This window comes from Leptonychotes weddellii, chromosome 3, assembly GCF_054177405.1.
Source record: "Leptonychotes weddellii isolate Sample4059 chromosome 3, ASM5417740v2, whole genome shotgun sequence".
Classification (NCBI taxonomy): domain Eukaryota; kingdom Metazoa; phylum Chordata; class Mammalia; order Carnivora; family Phocidae; genus Leptonychotes; species Leptonychotes weddellii.
The window spans coordinates 174,461,839-174,478,734 of record NC_138371.1 but is presented as its reverse complement, the minus strand read 5'-3'; the positions used below and the strand labels follow the sequence as shown (position 1 = coordinate 174,478,734).

Sequence of the window (16,896 nt, the reverse complement as noted above, 5' to 3'; positions counted from 1 at the left end):
CTGCCCTGTGCTGGGGCCTGGGCAAGAGCCAAGTTGGCATTTAACACATAATGAACTATTCCCATCTTTCAGGCTGGCGTTCCGAGAAATGTGCCAACTCTGCACGTTACCTGACCTTTCATGAGGCTTATTTTTCCTTGAGAACTAAACATTATTTAAAATCTCTAGTTAGGGCGCCTGGGTGGCTCAGTTGGTTAAGCGACTGCCTTCGGCTCAGGTCATGATCCTGGAGTCCCGGGATCGAGTCCCGCATCGGGCTCCCTGCTCGGCAGGGAGTGTGCTTCTCCCTCTGACCTTCCTCCTTCTCATACTCTCTGTCTCTCATTCTCTCTCTCTCAAATAAATAAATAAAATCTTAAAAAAAAATAAAATAAAAAATAAAATCTCTAGTTACACTGGGCTTTTACAAGCTGTCGTATGGAACAGTATCTCTCCCAGTTTCCTAAAGCGAACCCACAGGTAACAGATTTAAGTCCAGGGAGCTCTTGCTTGATCTTAATAAGTAACAGCTTTTGGCATACCCACTGATTTTGATCCTTGTTTCTTTTTTTTTTTTTTTTTTGGACTTGAAACCTGTTGGCCTTATCACTACCATTGGCACTTTCATTTTCTCCTAGTACGTTAATAACGGCGTTATGCAAAATTGCACCAAAGTGTGTCTCTTTATCAGCTGTCACTCCCAGATTCTAGTTCCTGGAAGCCCGAGATCATGTTAAATCTGTGTGCTGCCAGCGTGAGAGTCCATCTCCCACAAATGTGGTCACAGTGACCTGTCTTTAGCAAGGAAAGGCTTAAATTGCTGACAGAGAGTAAGAGATGCGGGGTCACATCAGGGTGTGGCCGCCTGTTCTTCCTCTGAGCTCTGTCTTGTGGAAGAGGATCATTGGCACTTGGAGCTTCTCCACTAACTCTGCGCTGTGCCTCTATAGGGGAAATGGGCCGAGCAGGATCTGAGGACATGTGGGTGGAGCAGTGTAAGTCTGCGGACAGCAGGCCTTGTGGGACAGCGCCTGGCTCGCGGTGGGCACGTGTGGGGTATGTGTGGAGTGTGACGAGCCTCCTGCAGCCACAGGCTGGGATGATAATTGGTGCCCGGCTGTAAACTGTGGTCTTGCCACATGCGTGGTCCTCTTTCAGCCCCCTGGGAGGCCAGAGCTTGGATGTGCCCCCTGGGAGGCCAGAGCTTGGATGTGCCCTAGGCCTTTTCCTCCCGGGGGGGGGGGGGGAGGGGAGGGGTTGGAGGGGCGTGCACAGTGTGAACACTCACTCTGCACATCAGGACTGGAGGCAGGCCTCAGCTGAGCTTTCCTCGAATGCGGCCTGTGTGAGGGTGCGCAGGGTGCCCTTGTGCAGAGCAGAAAACGCTCTATGAAGCGTTCACTGTGGCTGTACCTCCTTTCAACAACCAGTCCCTGGCTTTGTTCTGTAGCATGGCGTGTGAAAGTGGCAAGACCCAGCTGCGATAGAAGTCTTTGAATATCGCAGTCTTTACTCATTTTGGCTTTTTCAGTTGTAGGAAAAACAGAATGTTTAAATTTGTGTGCCGTCAGTGTTTTTGACTTTCTACTCCTGTGTAACAGATTTTTTTTTTAAAACCAGGATAAGGAAAAATACTCTCTTTAAGGTTTTTTTTTTTTTTTAAGATTTTATTTATTTATTTGACAGAGAGAGACAGCGAGAGAGGGAACACAAGCAGGGGGAGTGGGAGAGGGAGAAGCAGGCTTCCCGCTGAGCAGGCAGCCCGATGTGGGGCTCCATCCCTGTGGGGCTCCATCCCAGGACGCTGGGATCATGACCTGAGCCGAAGGCAGACGCTTAACGACTGAGCCACCCAGGGCCCCTCTTTTTAAGCTTTTTTAAAATTTGTATTGCGAAGGAATGACTTCTGTTGTTCCCTTAAACAGAAAAAAAGCTGGGCAACAAAAATGCCACTTATCTACATCACAGAATTGAAATTGTTTGTGTAACATGTAAAAACATACGACACACGTGTGTCATCCCCCTTCTGCTGTTTTCAAAGTTGGAGTGCCTCATCCAGTTGGTGAGAGCTGGAGCCACACTGGACGTCTCCACTACGCGCTACGCACAGACCCCAGCCCATATCGCTGCTTTCGGGGGCCACCCCCAGTGCCTCATCTGGTTGATTCAAGCAGGAGCCAGCATTAACAAACCGGTAAGGGAGTGCCGATGATTAACTTGGTTTTTATTTTCTTTTTCCAGTTATAATTACATGGTGTTGAATTTTAAATGGGGGCCTTAATTAGAGTTTGATAGGTTAACCTCGGGGCTAATGGGGATTTACGTGTATGGAGTTATTTGTAGATAATAGGCCCTTCACGGAGCGGTGCGTTCTGTTTAGAGAGCGCTTTCACCTGTTACCTGACTTACCGGGATCCACGGCGATCCGAGGTGGCTTGCCCACGTCACAGCTGGTAACTGAAGGAGTCTGGCCTGGAACCCAGGTTTCCCGGCTCCCCTGCCCACAGTGGCCTCGGCTTCCTTGCCGCACGAAGCGCTGAGACACACCCACGCTAGCAGAAGGATGGCTGTGGCCTCGTCGGGGCCGTTGGGGCAGCTCTCCAGCACTAGCAGGCGGACCAGCGTGAGTTCACGCCCTCTGACCGATCGCGGATGAGGAGCCGGGGGGAGGGGGGGGGGGGTGGTTGCAAGCGCGGGCGGTCGTGCCAGCTTCTCGGGGTGTTTTCACTATTCCTTTCACTTCCTCGAAGAAAACCTCGGGGAGAGAGTTTCGCTTCCTGGGGACTCGTGTGTGGGTGTAGAGGACTCGGGATAGTCTGGCCAGAGGGGTCCCGGGGCGGAGATCCTGCCCTGAGGGTGGATTCATCTAGGGGCTTGTGCCTGGGGCTCTGTAGGGATGCCTTTATGCCTTCTTTCCTCTTTTCCCTTTCTCCTGTTTTTATTTGCTTTTTCTATTAAGAATCCTCAAGGGCCTACTATGTGCAAAACAGTTTTTATTTCCTCTCTGCTTTGCTGTCTTTCCCAAGATTCATCCCTTGCTGATAACCAGGCCCCTCCCTCACAGGTCACTCAGCTGGCCACCTACAAGGCAGGAAGCGAGGACAGGTGTTTGTGGCAGTAGTTTAGAACAGGGGTCAGGGGAGTGACGGTGCGGGTCGCTTTGATCCGTGTGTTCAGGGGCCACACAGCCCCCGCCATTACTGCTTCAGGCCTGCCTGTCCCCACCTGCCCGTTCCTGGTGCTGCCTTCTCTCTGCCCCGTTGTCCTGGCAGAACACCCGGGACCCAGGGGTGCCACGCTCCACCTCCCCTGTGCCGCTCCCTGGCCTGGGGCAAGTCCTTGTGCTCAATGCCCTTGTTAATGAGATACGGATAATCCACGAATGGGAGTGATTAAGGACTAATATGGAACTTCGGTATAGATATTTTGTTCGTTTTCTTTTTTTTTTTTTTTAAGATTTTATTTATTTATTTATTTGAGAGAGCGTACGAGCGGGGGTGGGGGGGAGCAGAGGGAGAAGCAGATTCCTCCCTGAGCCCCCCAGGTGCCCTTCAGGTGGTTTTCATTCAGTTCTCACGTAGCATCTGATTTACAGAGGTCGAAAGAGGTGGTCCCCCGCTGCCTTTCAGACCGTTTAAGTCTAGAAGCTCTTTTCCACATACCGTTGGACAACAGCCCAGCCTCTGCCCTGGACCCGGGGCTGCTGGGCCCCCCTCGCAGCCCCCCAAGCCCTCTCGTGTCCGAGGCTGTCACCCGGCATCCCTGGGTCTCCTGGCATGGTTGCTGACAGGGTCTCGGCTGCCCCCTTGTGTGGGGAGTGGCGGCCGGCCTGCTGGGACAGGCACCCCCTGACCTCGGAGGGCACGGCAGCCCTTGTGTTAGTTCCCTGCCAGTGGACAGTTTCTCATTCCCCACGTAAACTGTTAGAGAACCAGATCCAGGATTTCCTAAGCCCGTCTGTGTGCCTGCCGTTTTTCTGGACCTGCCGCGGCCTTTCTGCTCCTGCTCCAGTTTCCACCCACCTTCTAGTCTCGATTTTTTGGCATATTAATTCCTAACTGTCATCAGTTCATTGTCCTCAAGTCTAACAGAGACTGTGTTTGCGGTCTACAGACCTGGCGTGAGGGGCCATCTGGAGCCTGTTTACCCACAGAGAAGGAAGTCCGTCTCCAGGTGATTTATTCTCAGCCGGTCTGTGGCCACGACCCACGGGCGTCACGTTCTGCCTGGATTTACAAGTCATCTCTTTACTACTGGTCTAGAATTCTAGAATTTTGGTGACATTTGGTACCACCTCTAGTTTCTTGTAGCCAGATTAGAACTAGACTTTTCTGTATTTGCCATTCATGGTGACTTGTCCATCTTCAGACTTGTGGCGCTGCTCCCACTTTCCCTTATTACTCAGTTTGCCCACAATAGTTCTGGAATCATACTACAAAATAGTTGATATTTTTGGAATGTGACTTGTCTGAGCTTGAGACGTGAGTAATTGAAACGGCTCCTCATCTTACATCTGGGCTGCGTGTTCTTCAGCGTTGGTTCTCCCCTCCGGCCCAAAGCTGTTCTCCTTGGAGGACGCACGTAGGAGCTGGTTTTGCTTCCTCCTCTGTCCTCTGTTACTGTCCCATCATCTTCTTGAAGTGATAGAGCAGACTTTGACTATTTCTCCTTGTTCCAAAGATAGCTTTAGAAACCTTTGTTTTCTTGTGGGGGGGGGGTGGGGGCGGCACCACCTCCCCTAAATCTCCACGCTATGCAAGTGTTACTCGTCCTAATTACATTCCTCCTGTCTCCCCCCTCCCCCCCCTTTTTGGGAGGATGGGGGTAGGTTTTTGCTTTGTTAAGAATCTGAGGGGCGCCTGGGTGGCTCAGTTGTTAGGCGTCTGCCTTCGGCTCAGGTCATGATCCTGGGGTCCTGGGATCGAGCCCCACATGGGGCTCCCTGCTCAGCGGGGAGTCTGCTTCTCCCTCTGCTGCTCCCCGCTGCTCATGCTCTCTCTTTCACCCTCTCTCTAATAGATAAATAATCATTAAAAAATAAAAGAATCTGGGGCGCCTGGGTGGCTCAGTTGGTTAAGCGACTGCCTTCATCTCAGGTCATGATCCTGGAGTCCCAGGATCGAGCCCCACGTCGGGCTCCCAGCTCAGCGGGGAGTCTGCCTCTCCCTCTGACCCTCCCCCCTCTCATGTGCTCTCTCTCTCAAATAGATAAATAAAATCTTAAAAAAAAAAACAGAATCTGAGCTCACTGGATGGCTCCCTGGGTGGCCACATGGAATTCTGTGTTTCTTTCTTCAGAAATGGGCTTATTCTGTGTAGAACTTTACATCACCTCTGAGCTCACTTTCAGTCAGTGGTCACACTTTTCTCTGCGCTGCACGCTGGAGTCTTTGAGGTTACGTGTTGCTGTAGAAGCAGCGAGCACTCTTCACTTGGGCCTGCGCCCTGGGATCTGTCTGTGAGCTCAGGTGCGCGGGGGCAGGAGCTCGGCTGTGTCCCAGTTTATGAATGAACCGTCCTCGGGGTGCCGCACACAGTGCGCTGCCGCCCCTCCCTTTGTTATGGGGAGTGCTCTGCTGCCAGGCTCAGCTTCCAGGGACAGGGAGGCGCGATGACTCCGAACGGTGCTGCTGGGCCAGGCGGGAGGTCCTGCCTCGGGGTTTCAAACAGAAAAGGCTTGCTCCTCTTGATTGCTGCATCTTTCTTTCCCTCTTATGAACCAGAGAGCCCGTGAATGGAAGCGTATTTCAGATTTTGTCCCATTCATAGTCTGCAAACTAATTCATCTTCTTCACTGTCCTTCCCAGCGTCGGCTCGCTTTCTCTGCCTTTTCCAGCATTATTCTGAAGTGTGAATCCCGCTCTGATGCAGCCTTTTCTCAGGGTCTGTGGGTGAAGCTGGCTGTGTGTGGCCCCGGGTCCTCTTCCTCATCATTCCTGGCCCTTTAACCTCTACCCTCCTTGTCTAAATCGCACTCGTAATTGAGATTCGAGGTGCAGGGGGGCACGGGTGATGTCACAGCTCAGGCCCGCCCTGTGGCGGATGTGGGCACTCTTGGGTAGACCAGACGCTGGATGGTGTGTGCTGTACCTTGGCCTTGGTTCCTTTTTTCTTTTTAACCTGTTACAGGGTAATTGTTCTGGGTTTTATCTACAACGCATTTGTGCTGAGATCCAGCATAAAATGATTTCCCGACATCCATGTGAAGTGTGTGTGCTGTCCCTGCTGGAGAGGCCCCACGACTCTTTGCTCTCGACCCAGGAATTCAGGAGAACATGCCCGTTCCATGGCCGACTTCTCTTTTCCCTCCCGCGTCTCTGGCCACAGTTGTGTGTGTTCTGCGTCAGCTCTGACTCGCCGTGTTGTTTGGTCTCCAGGACGAACGAGGTGCACGTCTGTGTCCATTATGTTGCTTGGAAATGTGCGAGTCCTGTTGGATCTGATATGTCGTGTGCGCCTTCTGTTGTTTCAGGACTGTGAGGGCGAGACCCCCATTCACAAGGCGGCTCGCTCTGGGAGCCTGGACTGCGTCAGTGCCCTGGTGGCCAACGGGGCCCACATCGAGTAAGTGCCTTCGCTTATCCGTCCTGCCGACATGCAGTCAGGGCACCGTGCTGACAGGCAGCGTGTACTGAGAGCAAGCAGCAGTCCTCAGGGGGTGTCTCCGTGAGCGTAGCTCCGCTCGGTAGATCAGGTGGCGCTAGTGGGCAGGGCTCCGGTGGGGGTTGACGGCTAGCGGAGGGAGCCGCCGCAGGCTGTTGTTGCCACGACAGCATGTGAGGGTGGACAGAGCCGTGAGCTCGTTCCATTCGGAACCTGGCATTGTTGACTTGGCCACTAACTAGTTGTGTCACCGCGGGCAAGTCGTCAGACTTAGTTTGCCAGTGTTCATTTTGAAATGAGGCCTTGGATTGGATTAGAACATCTTTTCAGGCCTCCCTGGCCCCCAGATCCTGACAGACAGCTAGCTTTTCTAAGTGGTGATTTTCTCATCTTTTAGCAGATGCGAGAACATTACGTTTTAAAGCACATTCTGACTTTTAATGATTTATAATTTGTAAAATGGAACCATATACATTAAAGACTTAGACTCCCTCTGAGCTCTTGATATCAGTGACATTATTGTAATCTTGTTTTAGTCCAGTTTACATGAGCTAGTTTATTCGTGGCTTGATAGAACAGTATTAATATTTAAGTGTATTAATTTAAAGATGTGGTCTTATGTGCAAAAGTCATTAGCTAGCCATGGCATTAAACATTTATTTTAGGTATTAAATTCATTTGTATTAACTTTCTCTGAAAGATTTATATTGTAAAAATTTTTCTCCTGCAGTTCACAGCATTAACAAAATGGATGCGGTTTTCACCCTTAAATGTTGAGTGTAAGCTATAGAGCTGTAATAACCAAAATAACTATAATGTTAGCTTTTTTGTTTTGAGTGTCTTGAATATTTCATAAAAATTAATTACAAACCACTTTGTTCTAATTGGAAATGTGAAAATATAGACTTTGGGAGAAATAAACCCACAAAACTAACCTAGTTTAACCCTTTGGTTTCCACTTCATTGTTTTGACTCTGTGTTATAATAAATTTATTGAAAATAGATCCTGGATAGCAAAACCATATAGATTAATTACTGTAAGGCCTAATACCAGGGGCTGTCATTTGGCTCCTAGGATCTTAGCTTCTGTTTTATTTAAGTATTACATCATTAAGATAAGTCATTAGTTTGGGCTTGGATCTTTTTCATAGAAATTTAGTACTGTAAATATGCCCTGTATTAACTATTACATTGCAGGGTACCTTGTGACTTCATATAGTTATGACTTCAGGTAATGTAAAAACAATGGATAATACGAATATATATTATATAATTTGAGATGATTCTCAATGGCTTGCTTCAAAGTGAAGTTATATGTGCATTTTTTTAGCTGTGTTTAGATTAAAAACTCAAATCTTTATTTTAATAACAGAAGCTTTGATTATGAAATACAGAGTCATATAAAATCAATGATTACATTGCTTGTCATTTATTGAAATAATAATTAGAAGTTGACCTTTTTAATGACTTATTTTTCTAAACAATAGTCTAATTGACCCTGAACATTTTATTACTAAGATGTTAGTTCTCTTCGTTTCAATGAATAGCTTAATCCTTTGAGCCAATAAATATTTATCTCTATATCCTTTTTTTAATAGGTGTCTTTCTAAAATGAGAATCTTTTGTTTACAATTCTGTCCTTGGTTACAGGACCCTCGAGTGTCTCTTTCCCACCAAGTGTGACTGAGCCTGGCCTCGAGTGCCAGGCTGTTTTTCCTTCTCAGTATAAGAGCCACTCCCTCGAGACCCTGCATTATGGTGATTTCCCTTGCCTGAACCTTGAGATGTTTTTTAGAAGAAGTATTTAGCCCGAGCCGACTAGCCTAAAGCGAGGCTTAAAATTCTAAGTCTTTGGCCTGGAGACGGAGCACAAAGAATCAATTGTATATGTGGTTATTTAGTTTTAACATCTGGAGAAATTGCCAGTTTTTCTGGGAAGCTGATTTGTAAATTGCTTTTTGATGTCTGTTCTGCACATTTTTATAGTTTAACACTTTTAGCCTACCAACAGATGATAGTTTGAGTCCCCCAAATTATGGTACTTAGATCTGTTTTACTTGTACTGCTCACATGGTAAAGAGTAGTCCTAGCAAATAAAATGCCTTTTTGTTCTGTTTTGTTTTTTTAAGAGGATCGAGGGGCACAATATTAATTTACTTACCTAAAGTGATTTGTGTTTTTTCTAGTTCACAATGGGCCAGATTATTAATTCTTCATATTACATGCTATAATATGAACCTTTCCTTTTCCTGTGAAGAGATTGAAAGCTGTCTCGTATCAGTATTTTGTCACACTTGGTGGTGATTATTAATTTTGTTATTAATTCCTACTTTCTTTTTTTTTTTTTATGTATCAACTGCATAAAGTGGCCAAAATCTTAAGTTGCTGCTTTTTTGGTCACTGGGTAGATAATGATGAGGGCAAGCATACCCCGCGTCTGTGGCTAGAGTGGTTTGTTGTGTAACTCACTTGCCAATATAGGCCGCGTCTGTACGATAACGCATGTCAGCCGCTGGGCACCGTGTGTAACATTTTCTAGCACCACACGTGAGTATGTTGATGGAGTTTTTTTTTTCCTTCTCTTATTTTACATCTTGAGTTTTGGTGCCAAGTTTTCTTTTTCTCGTGAGGTTTTGTTTCTGGCTTATATGATGGTCATTATCATTTGCCATTGTTTACATCCAAAAGTGAAAATACGTAGGATTAAGTGGTAATTCTGTGACCAGGTTCAGTGTTTGCATACTTTAAATCTCCTGAACCTCTGCAGACTCTTCTCGTTCCCATTTTTCTCCAGTGCATCAGGTACGGACTTCTCAAAAGTGAGGTTGTCCCCGTCCTTCGTTTGCTTGTGGGACGGTTCCGTCTGTCACTGTGGCCAGTACCGATTGCTGCCCGCTCTGAGGGGTTTGCATCGGAGGAGGGGGACAGACGAGCCTGCAAACTGCCGTTGCCTCTTTTTTCTTTTTGATGATCAAATAAGTAGCAATGTAAGCTGAAGTCTTCTGGGATTTTCGAGAAAGCAGGAAAACTTGCTGACTATCTGCTGATAGTTAAGACCTTTTAACTACTGACACTGTAAACTGCAGATTTCAAGCCTTGGATTATCTTTACTTTCACTATTTGGGCACCAATTAATTTGAGTTACTTTGTTTTCTTGAGAAGTAAAGTGAACGTTTCCGTATCAACCAGATATTGAAATAGTCTTTTTTATGCCTCTGAGTAGAAATACAGGGACTCAGTGGGATTTAGAGTGAAACTACAGTTGCTGGGACTTCAGGCAGATTTGCTGGCCCATTTTGTGCCCTGCCACACGGGTGTTAGTGTTTAATGAGGTCGTGGCAGAGTCTCGTAGCTTCCGATAGGAGAGCATTTCTGTGGAAGCCACTGATTCCGTGGCACCCAGATCTTCAAAGGGGCTGTGTATATTCCCACTGACCTATTCTAATCCCGGGAAGGACTTAACTGCAGTCATCAGATAACTGGAGAAGCATCAATAAATAGCCTTATGTAAGCAAGTTCAGTGACTCACTCTAAAAAAATCCTTCTGCCTAATTTAGAAAACAGGCACAGTTGGCTATAGTCACAAAAGTCTAAAATGTGATCTTAATAGACTTTGTTTTTTTTTTTTTTTTAAAGATTTTATTTATTTGACAGAGAGAGACACAGTGAGAGAGGGAACACAAGCAGGGGGAGTGGGAGAGGGAGAAGCAGGCTCCCCGCTGAGCAGGGAGCCCGATGCGGGGCTCGATCCCAGGACCCTGGGACCATGACCTGAGCCGAAGGCAGACGCCCAACGACTGAGCCACCCAGGCGCCCCTTAATAGACTTTGTTTTAATTTTGCAAAAGCATCCACACTACTGAACTTTGAGACATTCTTAATTGAAATTGAGTTGGTTTAGTTTGGTTCCTCATTGGTGGTCACATTTATGACCCAGCCTTGTGCGCTTACCCAGAGAGCCCTCTCTGGAAGCAGAATTCCCTTTAGGGCACCTACGTGCCACGAGGATATGTCATATTGCTGTTGGGAGTTTGTTCGCAGCTCCTGCCCGAGGCAAAATCTAGCCCACACTTACTCTGATAACCATTCATTCATTCATGTTTGAAATTTGTGGTTTCTTTTCATTGGTTCATATATTTGCCCCTAAGAATAAAAGTCTGTGAAATTTGTTAGAATTGTAACTCTGAATTAGTTTCTGATTTTGGACCCTCTGCGTTCCCACCTAGTCTCGCCGCCCATACGTACCTCAGTGTCACTCCGGCACGCTTGTCCGATCTTGCTGGTGGCTGGCTCTTTTCCCGTTGTATGGGAGAGCTGCTGGCCTGGTGGACGAGATACTTCCCGACGTAGCGCTGAAGCTCTTTCTGCCTGCCGACAGGAGCAGAGGTGGACAGCCAGCCCCCTAAAGCTGTGGACACACTTAGTTTAGAATTTTGATTAGTTTCGTAACACCTTGAATAGCATAGACTTGGATAATTGCTTAATCACCGCTTTTCTACATAGTGCTTTCAAATAGCCAATGATTTCCAAATCCAAATATCTTTTTCCTCTGCTAAATTATAGTGGGAGCACATGAAGCCTTTTATCAGCCTCTGAATGACACTCTTCTGTTTAACGTATGCAAACATGGTTGGGGTTCGGTTGCAATGTAAAACTACCCTCAGTGATGTTGACCTTGAAATGAAAACTTGGCACCAAATTTATTCAGGTAAATACTTTACAAAATAGTTTCTTCCTCTTGTTATCTGAAGACTGTATTTAAGAAAGTCTTCATAACTTAAGAGTTTGGATACCAAAGGGTTAAAAATACACGTGTTTTTCTTTTACTGAAGAAATCTTAGATGTTTGCTAATGTTGTCTGTACAAATGGACATTTAGTGATGTTTTTTTTTAATCTTTTTTTTTTTTTAACGATTCCATGTATTTGCTTATTTCCATCTAGGAATAGTTACTAATGTATTTGAGATACAGCATACCAAATTTTAAAGTAACCAGAATCGTGAGTGAATGGTTTTTAGTCCATACTGTTAAACTTTTGTTGAAGTATTGACATATTTAAATTGGCTTCATGCTGAAAGTGGCTGCAGGAGGTTGGAAGGCAGCGTTGTGGAGCCGGCCCCCGGTCCAGGTGGTCACGTGACGGCGGCTCGCGCTCACTAACCGTGCCTCTGCGCCCATGTGTGTCTGTGTATTTTTAATGCAGATGTTGCCTGCGAATATGTGATCCCTTATTATTTCAGTGTCCTGTGTCATGAACCATTGCCCGTTTTAAATCACAGAGAAGATTCTGAATCTGTAAAACCTACACGTGTCAATGTCTTACAGCTACGTAATTCGAATTGACTTGATTTTTTCAAGTAATCCTAGAAAGGGGGAGCATTCCATATAGAAACCGCTGAGAACTGCCACAGGTGCCTCTCCGAACCTTACGGTTGTGGCATTGAATGCTCAGTATGGCTTCCTTTCTCCACACGAGGCATACTGTTGAGGTATTTGTTGCGGTGATTGGTTTTAATGCTAATCTAGGAATTCAGATATAGATTCTTTAGATTTGCATGCTTTGCTTACCCTAATTTATGATATCTACCTTTTATTTGTAACTAACAATAGTTAAGTTGAGATCAGAATTTTAACAGAAATATTATTTATATAAAAATTGTGGTGATCTTTTTATTGTCACATGGCATTAACAAAAAGAGAGCATCCTGAAGGAGATGTGACAACTCAGATACTAAACATTATATTTCAGTGATTTCCTGATCCGTGGTTTTTCAAATTAAAGAAAAAACTGTTCCTACTAGAACGGCTTCTCGTCTATTCCAGGGGCGTGACACTGTAAGTGGAAAATAGAGAACTAGCTGGCCACACAAGTGCTTTGGGGAGGGGTCCCTTGGTACAAGACACTAATATTCTGTCCGGAACTTCACTGCAGAAAACACCGTATCCCAGTGTTCACACATTAGCTTCAGTAAAGCTTAAAAAAATAACAGTTTCTTTGCCAGTCATTCAGCGGGAGAAATAATCCCGTGACGGTTAATCGCGGTCTTCCGTTTTTCCATATTGCACTTTGGACAGCATCCTAGGCCCCCGAGACGACATGGGCGGCCTGCTCCGAGGTCCCTCTCACAGTCTCGGGGTCCCAGGCGCTAGAACCCGCAGGTTCCTCTGCTGGCGGCAGAGTAACCCCCCCCCCCCAAATCTGATCATGTCAGCTCTGTTTTTTTTTTTTTTAAGACAGTTGACTTTGAAAGTTCAACAAACTAGACCCAGTTTGAACACCAAGTTGATGGTTGTCTAATTTTTAAAATCTCTGCCCAGTTTCAAAGATTTTTCAGCTGGATATCAGAGCGGGTGAATGGAGAGCTTTTAGAAACGACCTCACAGCGCATCCACGAGGTTCTCGTCTTCCGAAATGGACAGAGGTGAATTTCACACATAGTCTGCGTTCACCCAGGTGCATCACACTGAAGATGCTAAATTCAAGAGTATACATTTTTTTAAAAGATTTGGCTAAAAATAATGTGTATGCTGCCATTACTACCCCAGTTTTCATGTAAAATACAGGTTTTGAGAGTATTTTTGAGTAATTTCTTCTAGATGCTTTAGAACTTTCCCTTTGGACTAGTGTGTGTAGACTGCAGTTGAGACTGACGTTTGTCCCAGCCTCGTACCTGAGCTCAGCGATGAGCATGGTGCCACCACGCCCCGCACGCCCTAAGCGAGCGTCTGCGGACTGAAGGGTGAAGGCTCGGCTCTTTAAAAAGTACTGTGGCTCAGGCCATGAGATCGAGCTCCGAGCCCCACAAGGGCTCCACACTCGGCCGGGGGGGGGCGGGGGGGGCGTCTGCTTGGGATTCTGTCTCTCCTGCCCCTCCCCCTGCTCACACACACTCTCTGTCTTCCTCTCTCTAAAATAAATAAAGTAAAAAGTACTATTCCAGACCCAGTGCGGCACAGGGATGGGGAGCCGTCCTGCCCCCTTCCAGTTCACAATCACAGCGCCTGACTGTCAGGAAGCTAAGGGAGGGAGCTTAGCTTTAGTTTCTATTTCAACTTGGAATACAAAAGTTAAAGATAAACTGATGGTGCGTTTTCACCAGGATCACTGTTTCAGCTCTTACAGCATCAAAATTGAAACATGCTCAAATGAGTCAGAAAAAGGATTGATTGAAAGACCTGAGCCTCTTTTGTTAAAGGTTCAGGTTTCAAGAACAATTCCATTTAGTGATCCTTTATTCTAGTCCTTGACGTGGAAACCCAGGTGATTTTCAGCCTCTGTAGCACGTTTGAAAGTCCCCTCTGCTTATTGAACAGAGGGGACTCTGTGAAAGTGAAAAAGTGGCTTGAGGGATTTAGACTTGTAAAGGCCATTTTCACCTCCCTCGTTGTAAGCACATTGCCTGATTGTAGGACACCAGAACTTTTAACAGAAAACACCCAAGTGGAATAGGGATGACCGTCTTGTTTCTTTCCACGTGCTCTTGGGGCTTGTAGTTTCCCTCTAGATATTTTTCTTGGTACTTAACATTCTGCAGTTTAACCGACTTGGCAACTTTTTAAAAGTCATTTGTTTGAATTGAGTAGTACATAAAATTTCTGGAAAGCCAGCTTTGAGGAACCCATGGACAGATAGTTTTACAAAACTAGAGGACTAGTTAGCAGTATCATCTGCTGGTTACATGTGACTCTGCAGATCTAGTCTGCTGCTGGTTTTTGTACGGCCCATAACCTAAGAATGATTTGTACGCTTTTAAATGGTTGAACAAAAATCAAAAGAAGAATGATTATTTTATGACAAGTTAAAATTACATGAAATTCTCATTTTAATGTCCATGAGTGAAATTTCACTAGAAGCTCACCATGCTGTATGGTTTACATGTCATCTGCAGCCGCTTTCAGGCCGAGAGGACGGACCTGAGTCGTGAGCGGGAGTGTGGCCTGAGAGCCTGCAGTCCATAGCATCTAGGCCTCTGTAGAGAAAGCGCTGGCTCTGGGATCAGTGCGCCCCAGCTGTCCTGTCCGTGCGCTCTGCAGTGGGGCAGCCAGCCACTTGGCCGTGTTTCGGTGTAAGCAGAGCAGAGTTAGGGAGTCGGATGTTTGTCAGGGTAGACGATGGAGGGGTGAAGGTACGTGAGTGGGGTTCCTGTTGGTGTGTGAGTGAATCAGGTATTCAGAGGTCCTTTGGCTCGAGAGGAGTACAAACTGTATGTTGTGTACATTCAGTGCTTAGTGACAAGAGAAGGAATATACAGTTGACCCTTGAACAATGGGGGCCTAAACTGTGCATGTCCATTCATACGTGGGGTTTTGTTTTTTTTTTTTATAAATACGTACATACTCTAAATGTATTTTCCTTATGATTTCCTTAATAACACTTTTTCCTCTGGCTTACTTTATGGTAAGAATACAGTATATAATACATATAACGTACAAAATACACGTTAATCAACTCTGTGTTATCGGTAAAGCTTCTTCTGGACAACAGTAGGCTCTCAGTGGTAAAGTTTTGGGGAGTCAGAAGTTACATGTGGGCTTACGACTGCACAAGGGTTGGTATCCCCAGCCCCTCCTTGTTCAAGGGTCTGCTCACGTTGAAATCTGTAGCTTACTGGGAGCAGAGCGAAGATAGCATGTGTCCCCATTTCTGATAATCCTGTAGGGACAGTGCCAAAATTATTAGCTCCCAATTAATTCTTCCACAGTCATCTTATGTCCCAGATTTTGCCCCTACATCTTCTAGAATGTTTTGATCTCCCTTTTGGATCCCTCTGACTTCTTGTCTTGCAAAGGTATGTGTGGAACCAGCATCCGTTCAGTCTGAGCTGTGACTGATCCTTCTTCCCTGTTTGGTCCACACGTGGGGAGCATGAGTTGGCCACAGTCCTTCTGTTTAGTTTTGAAGATAATACCTCATGAGGTGCAAGTGTTCGACTGCGTTGTTGTGGGGAGACCTTGCCTTCTGGTCTCAGGTCTCAGCACGCACCCCCACTCAAGCGCTGGCCGTCTCCAGAATCTCCGGATGTCGGCCCCAGTTTGTTGCTTATTTTTCTCTAACGCTGTATTTCCTTGGGAAAACAGTAAACTTGCTATTCTACCCTAAGTCTAGTCTGATGTTCTGTTTCTGAATGGAAAGTGAAGGCACTGAGTATATTTCGGAAATTCCTCTCTTTCGTGACTTGAGAATGTTGGCTGCTCCCTAAGCTTCTCTGTTCTCCTCAGTGAAGTTTATGATGGTGAATGCCATCTAAAAACGCGTGTGCTGTTCTTCATCATTCTCTGATCTAAAGAGTCCTCTTTACCGTCAGCTTAGTTCTGTGTTCTCTGATTTTGGAGAGCAGCTCCATATTTCTGTATAGAAGTGATCATTTTATAAACTTTGCATATGCTAGGTCTTCATTTTTCCAAATTTTGAAGAATTAGATGTGTTTTATTTTCATGTGGCTACCTATTACTCTGTTCACATTTTTTTTTAAGATTTTTTTTTTTAATTTATTTGACAGAGAGAGACACAGCGAGAGAGGGAACACAAGCAGGGGGAGTGGGAGAGGGAGAAGCAGGCTTCTGGCCGAGCAGGGAGCCCGACGCGGGGCTCGATCCCAGGACCCTGGGATCATGACCTGAGCTGAAGGCAGACGCCCAACGACTGAGCCACCCAGGCACCCCCTCTGTTCACATTCTTGATAGAGTAGACCTTTCTGGATGACGGCACTTGGGGCAGTCCCTGAAAATTAAAAAACTCACCCAGCTAAACACTTAGTTTACTGTTGTCGTATCAATAGTAGATTTCAGAAACTAAATATATGATCATTTTATGTACATGTAATTAAGGTAGTTCACGCTGCCCAAACGGCGTTTCCTTTCCATTTAATTCATACCCAACTGTAGAAGAACACTCATCAGAATTCATAGCCATGAAATCGAAATGGCAGGTTGAGTCCCCATTAGTTCTGCACACAGCTGCCTTACATTCTTAAGAAACTTGTTGGTTTCTGGGATTCTCAAGTTTTGTCTGTTTTGTATCTGACCAAACTGAGTGTGGGCTTTCACCTTTCTTCGAAACATAGGATGCATTTCTTTATCTTAGGCTTTAAAGAGTGGAGACATGTTTAGTGATTGTCTAGAAATATACAGGTTTTTCATTTCTGAGGTTGGAGCTTTAGGAGTATGAGGGCTGGAAAGGCTTACTGTTCTCTTTACAGAGGAACCCCCGTCTGTCCCTGATGTTTCGTTGTTACTCTGAAGTGGATTTTTGCGTTAACATTAGCCCTGGAAGCAAGCATCACGCGTTCTGCGTTGGTTATTATTCAGTGGCCCT

At 45.9% G+C, this 16,896-nt stretch overlaps 1 protein-coding gene across 1 annotated transcript in view; it reads left to right on the top strand.

Moving 5' to 3' along the window:
- Positions 1–1,900: 1,900 nt before the first annotated feature.
- ANKRD10 (ankyrin repeat domain 10) overlaps positions 1,901–16,896 on the top strand; it is a gene marked incomplete at its 5' end in the record, with an annotated part of 28,949 nt that continues 13,953 nt past the window's right edge. Inside the window, 2 exons of the mRNA XM_081815517.1 lie at positions 1,901–2,173; positions 6,452–6,543. Coding sequence (XP_081671643.1) covers positions 1,901–2,173; positions 6,452–6,543 — 365 coding nt within the window. The remainder of the gene's footprint in view (positions 2,174–6,451; positions 6,544–16,896) is intronic.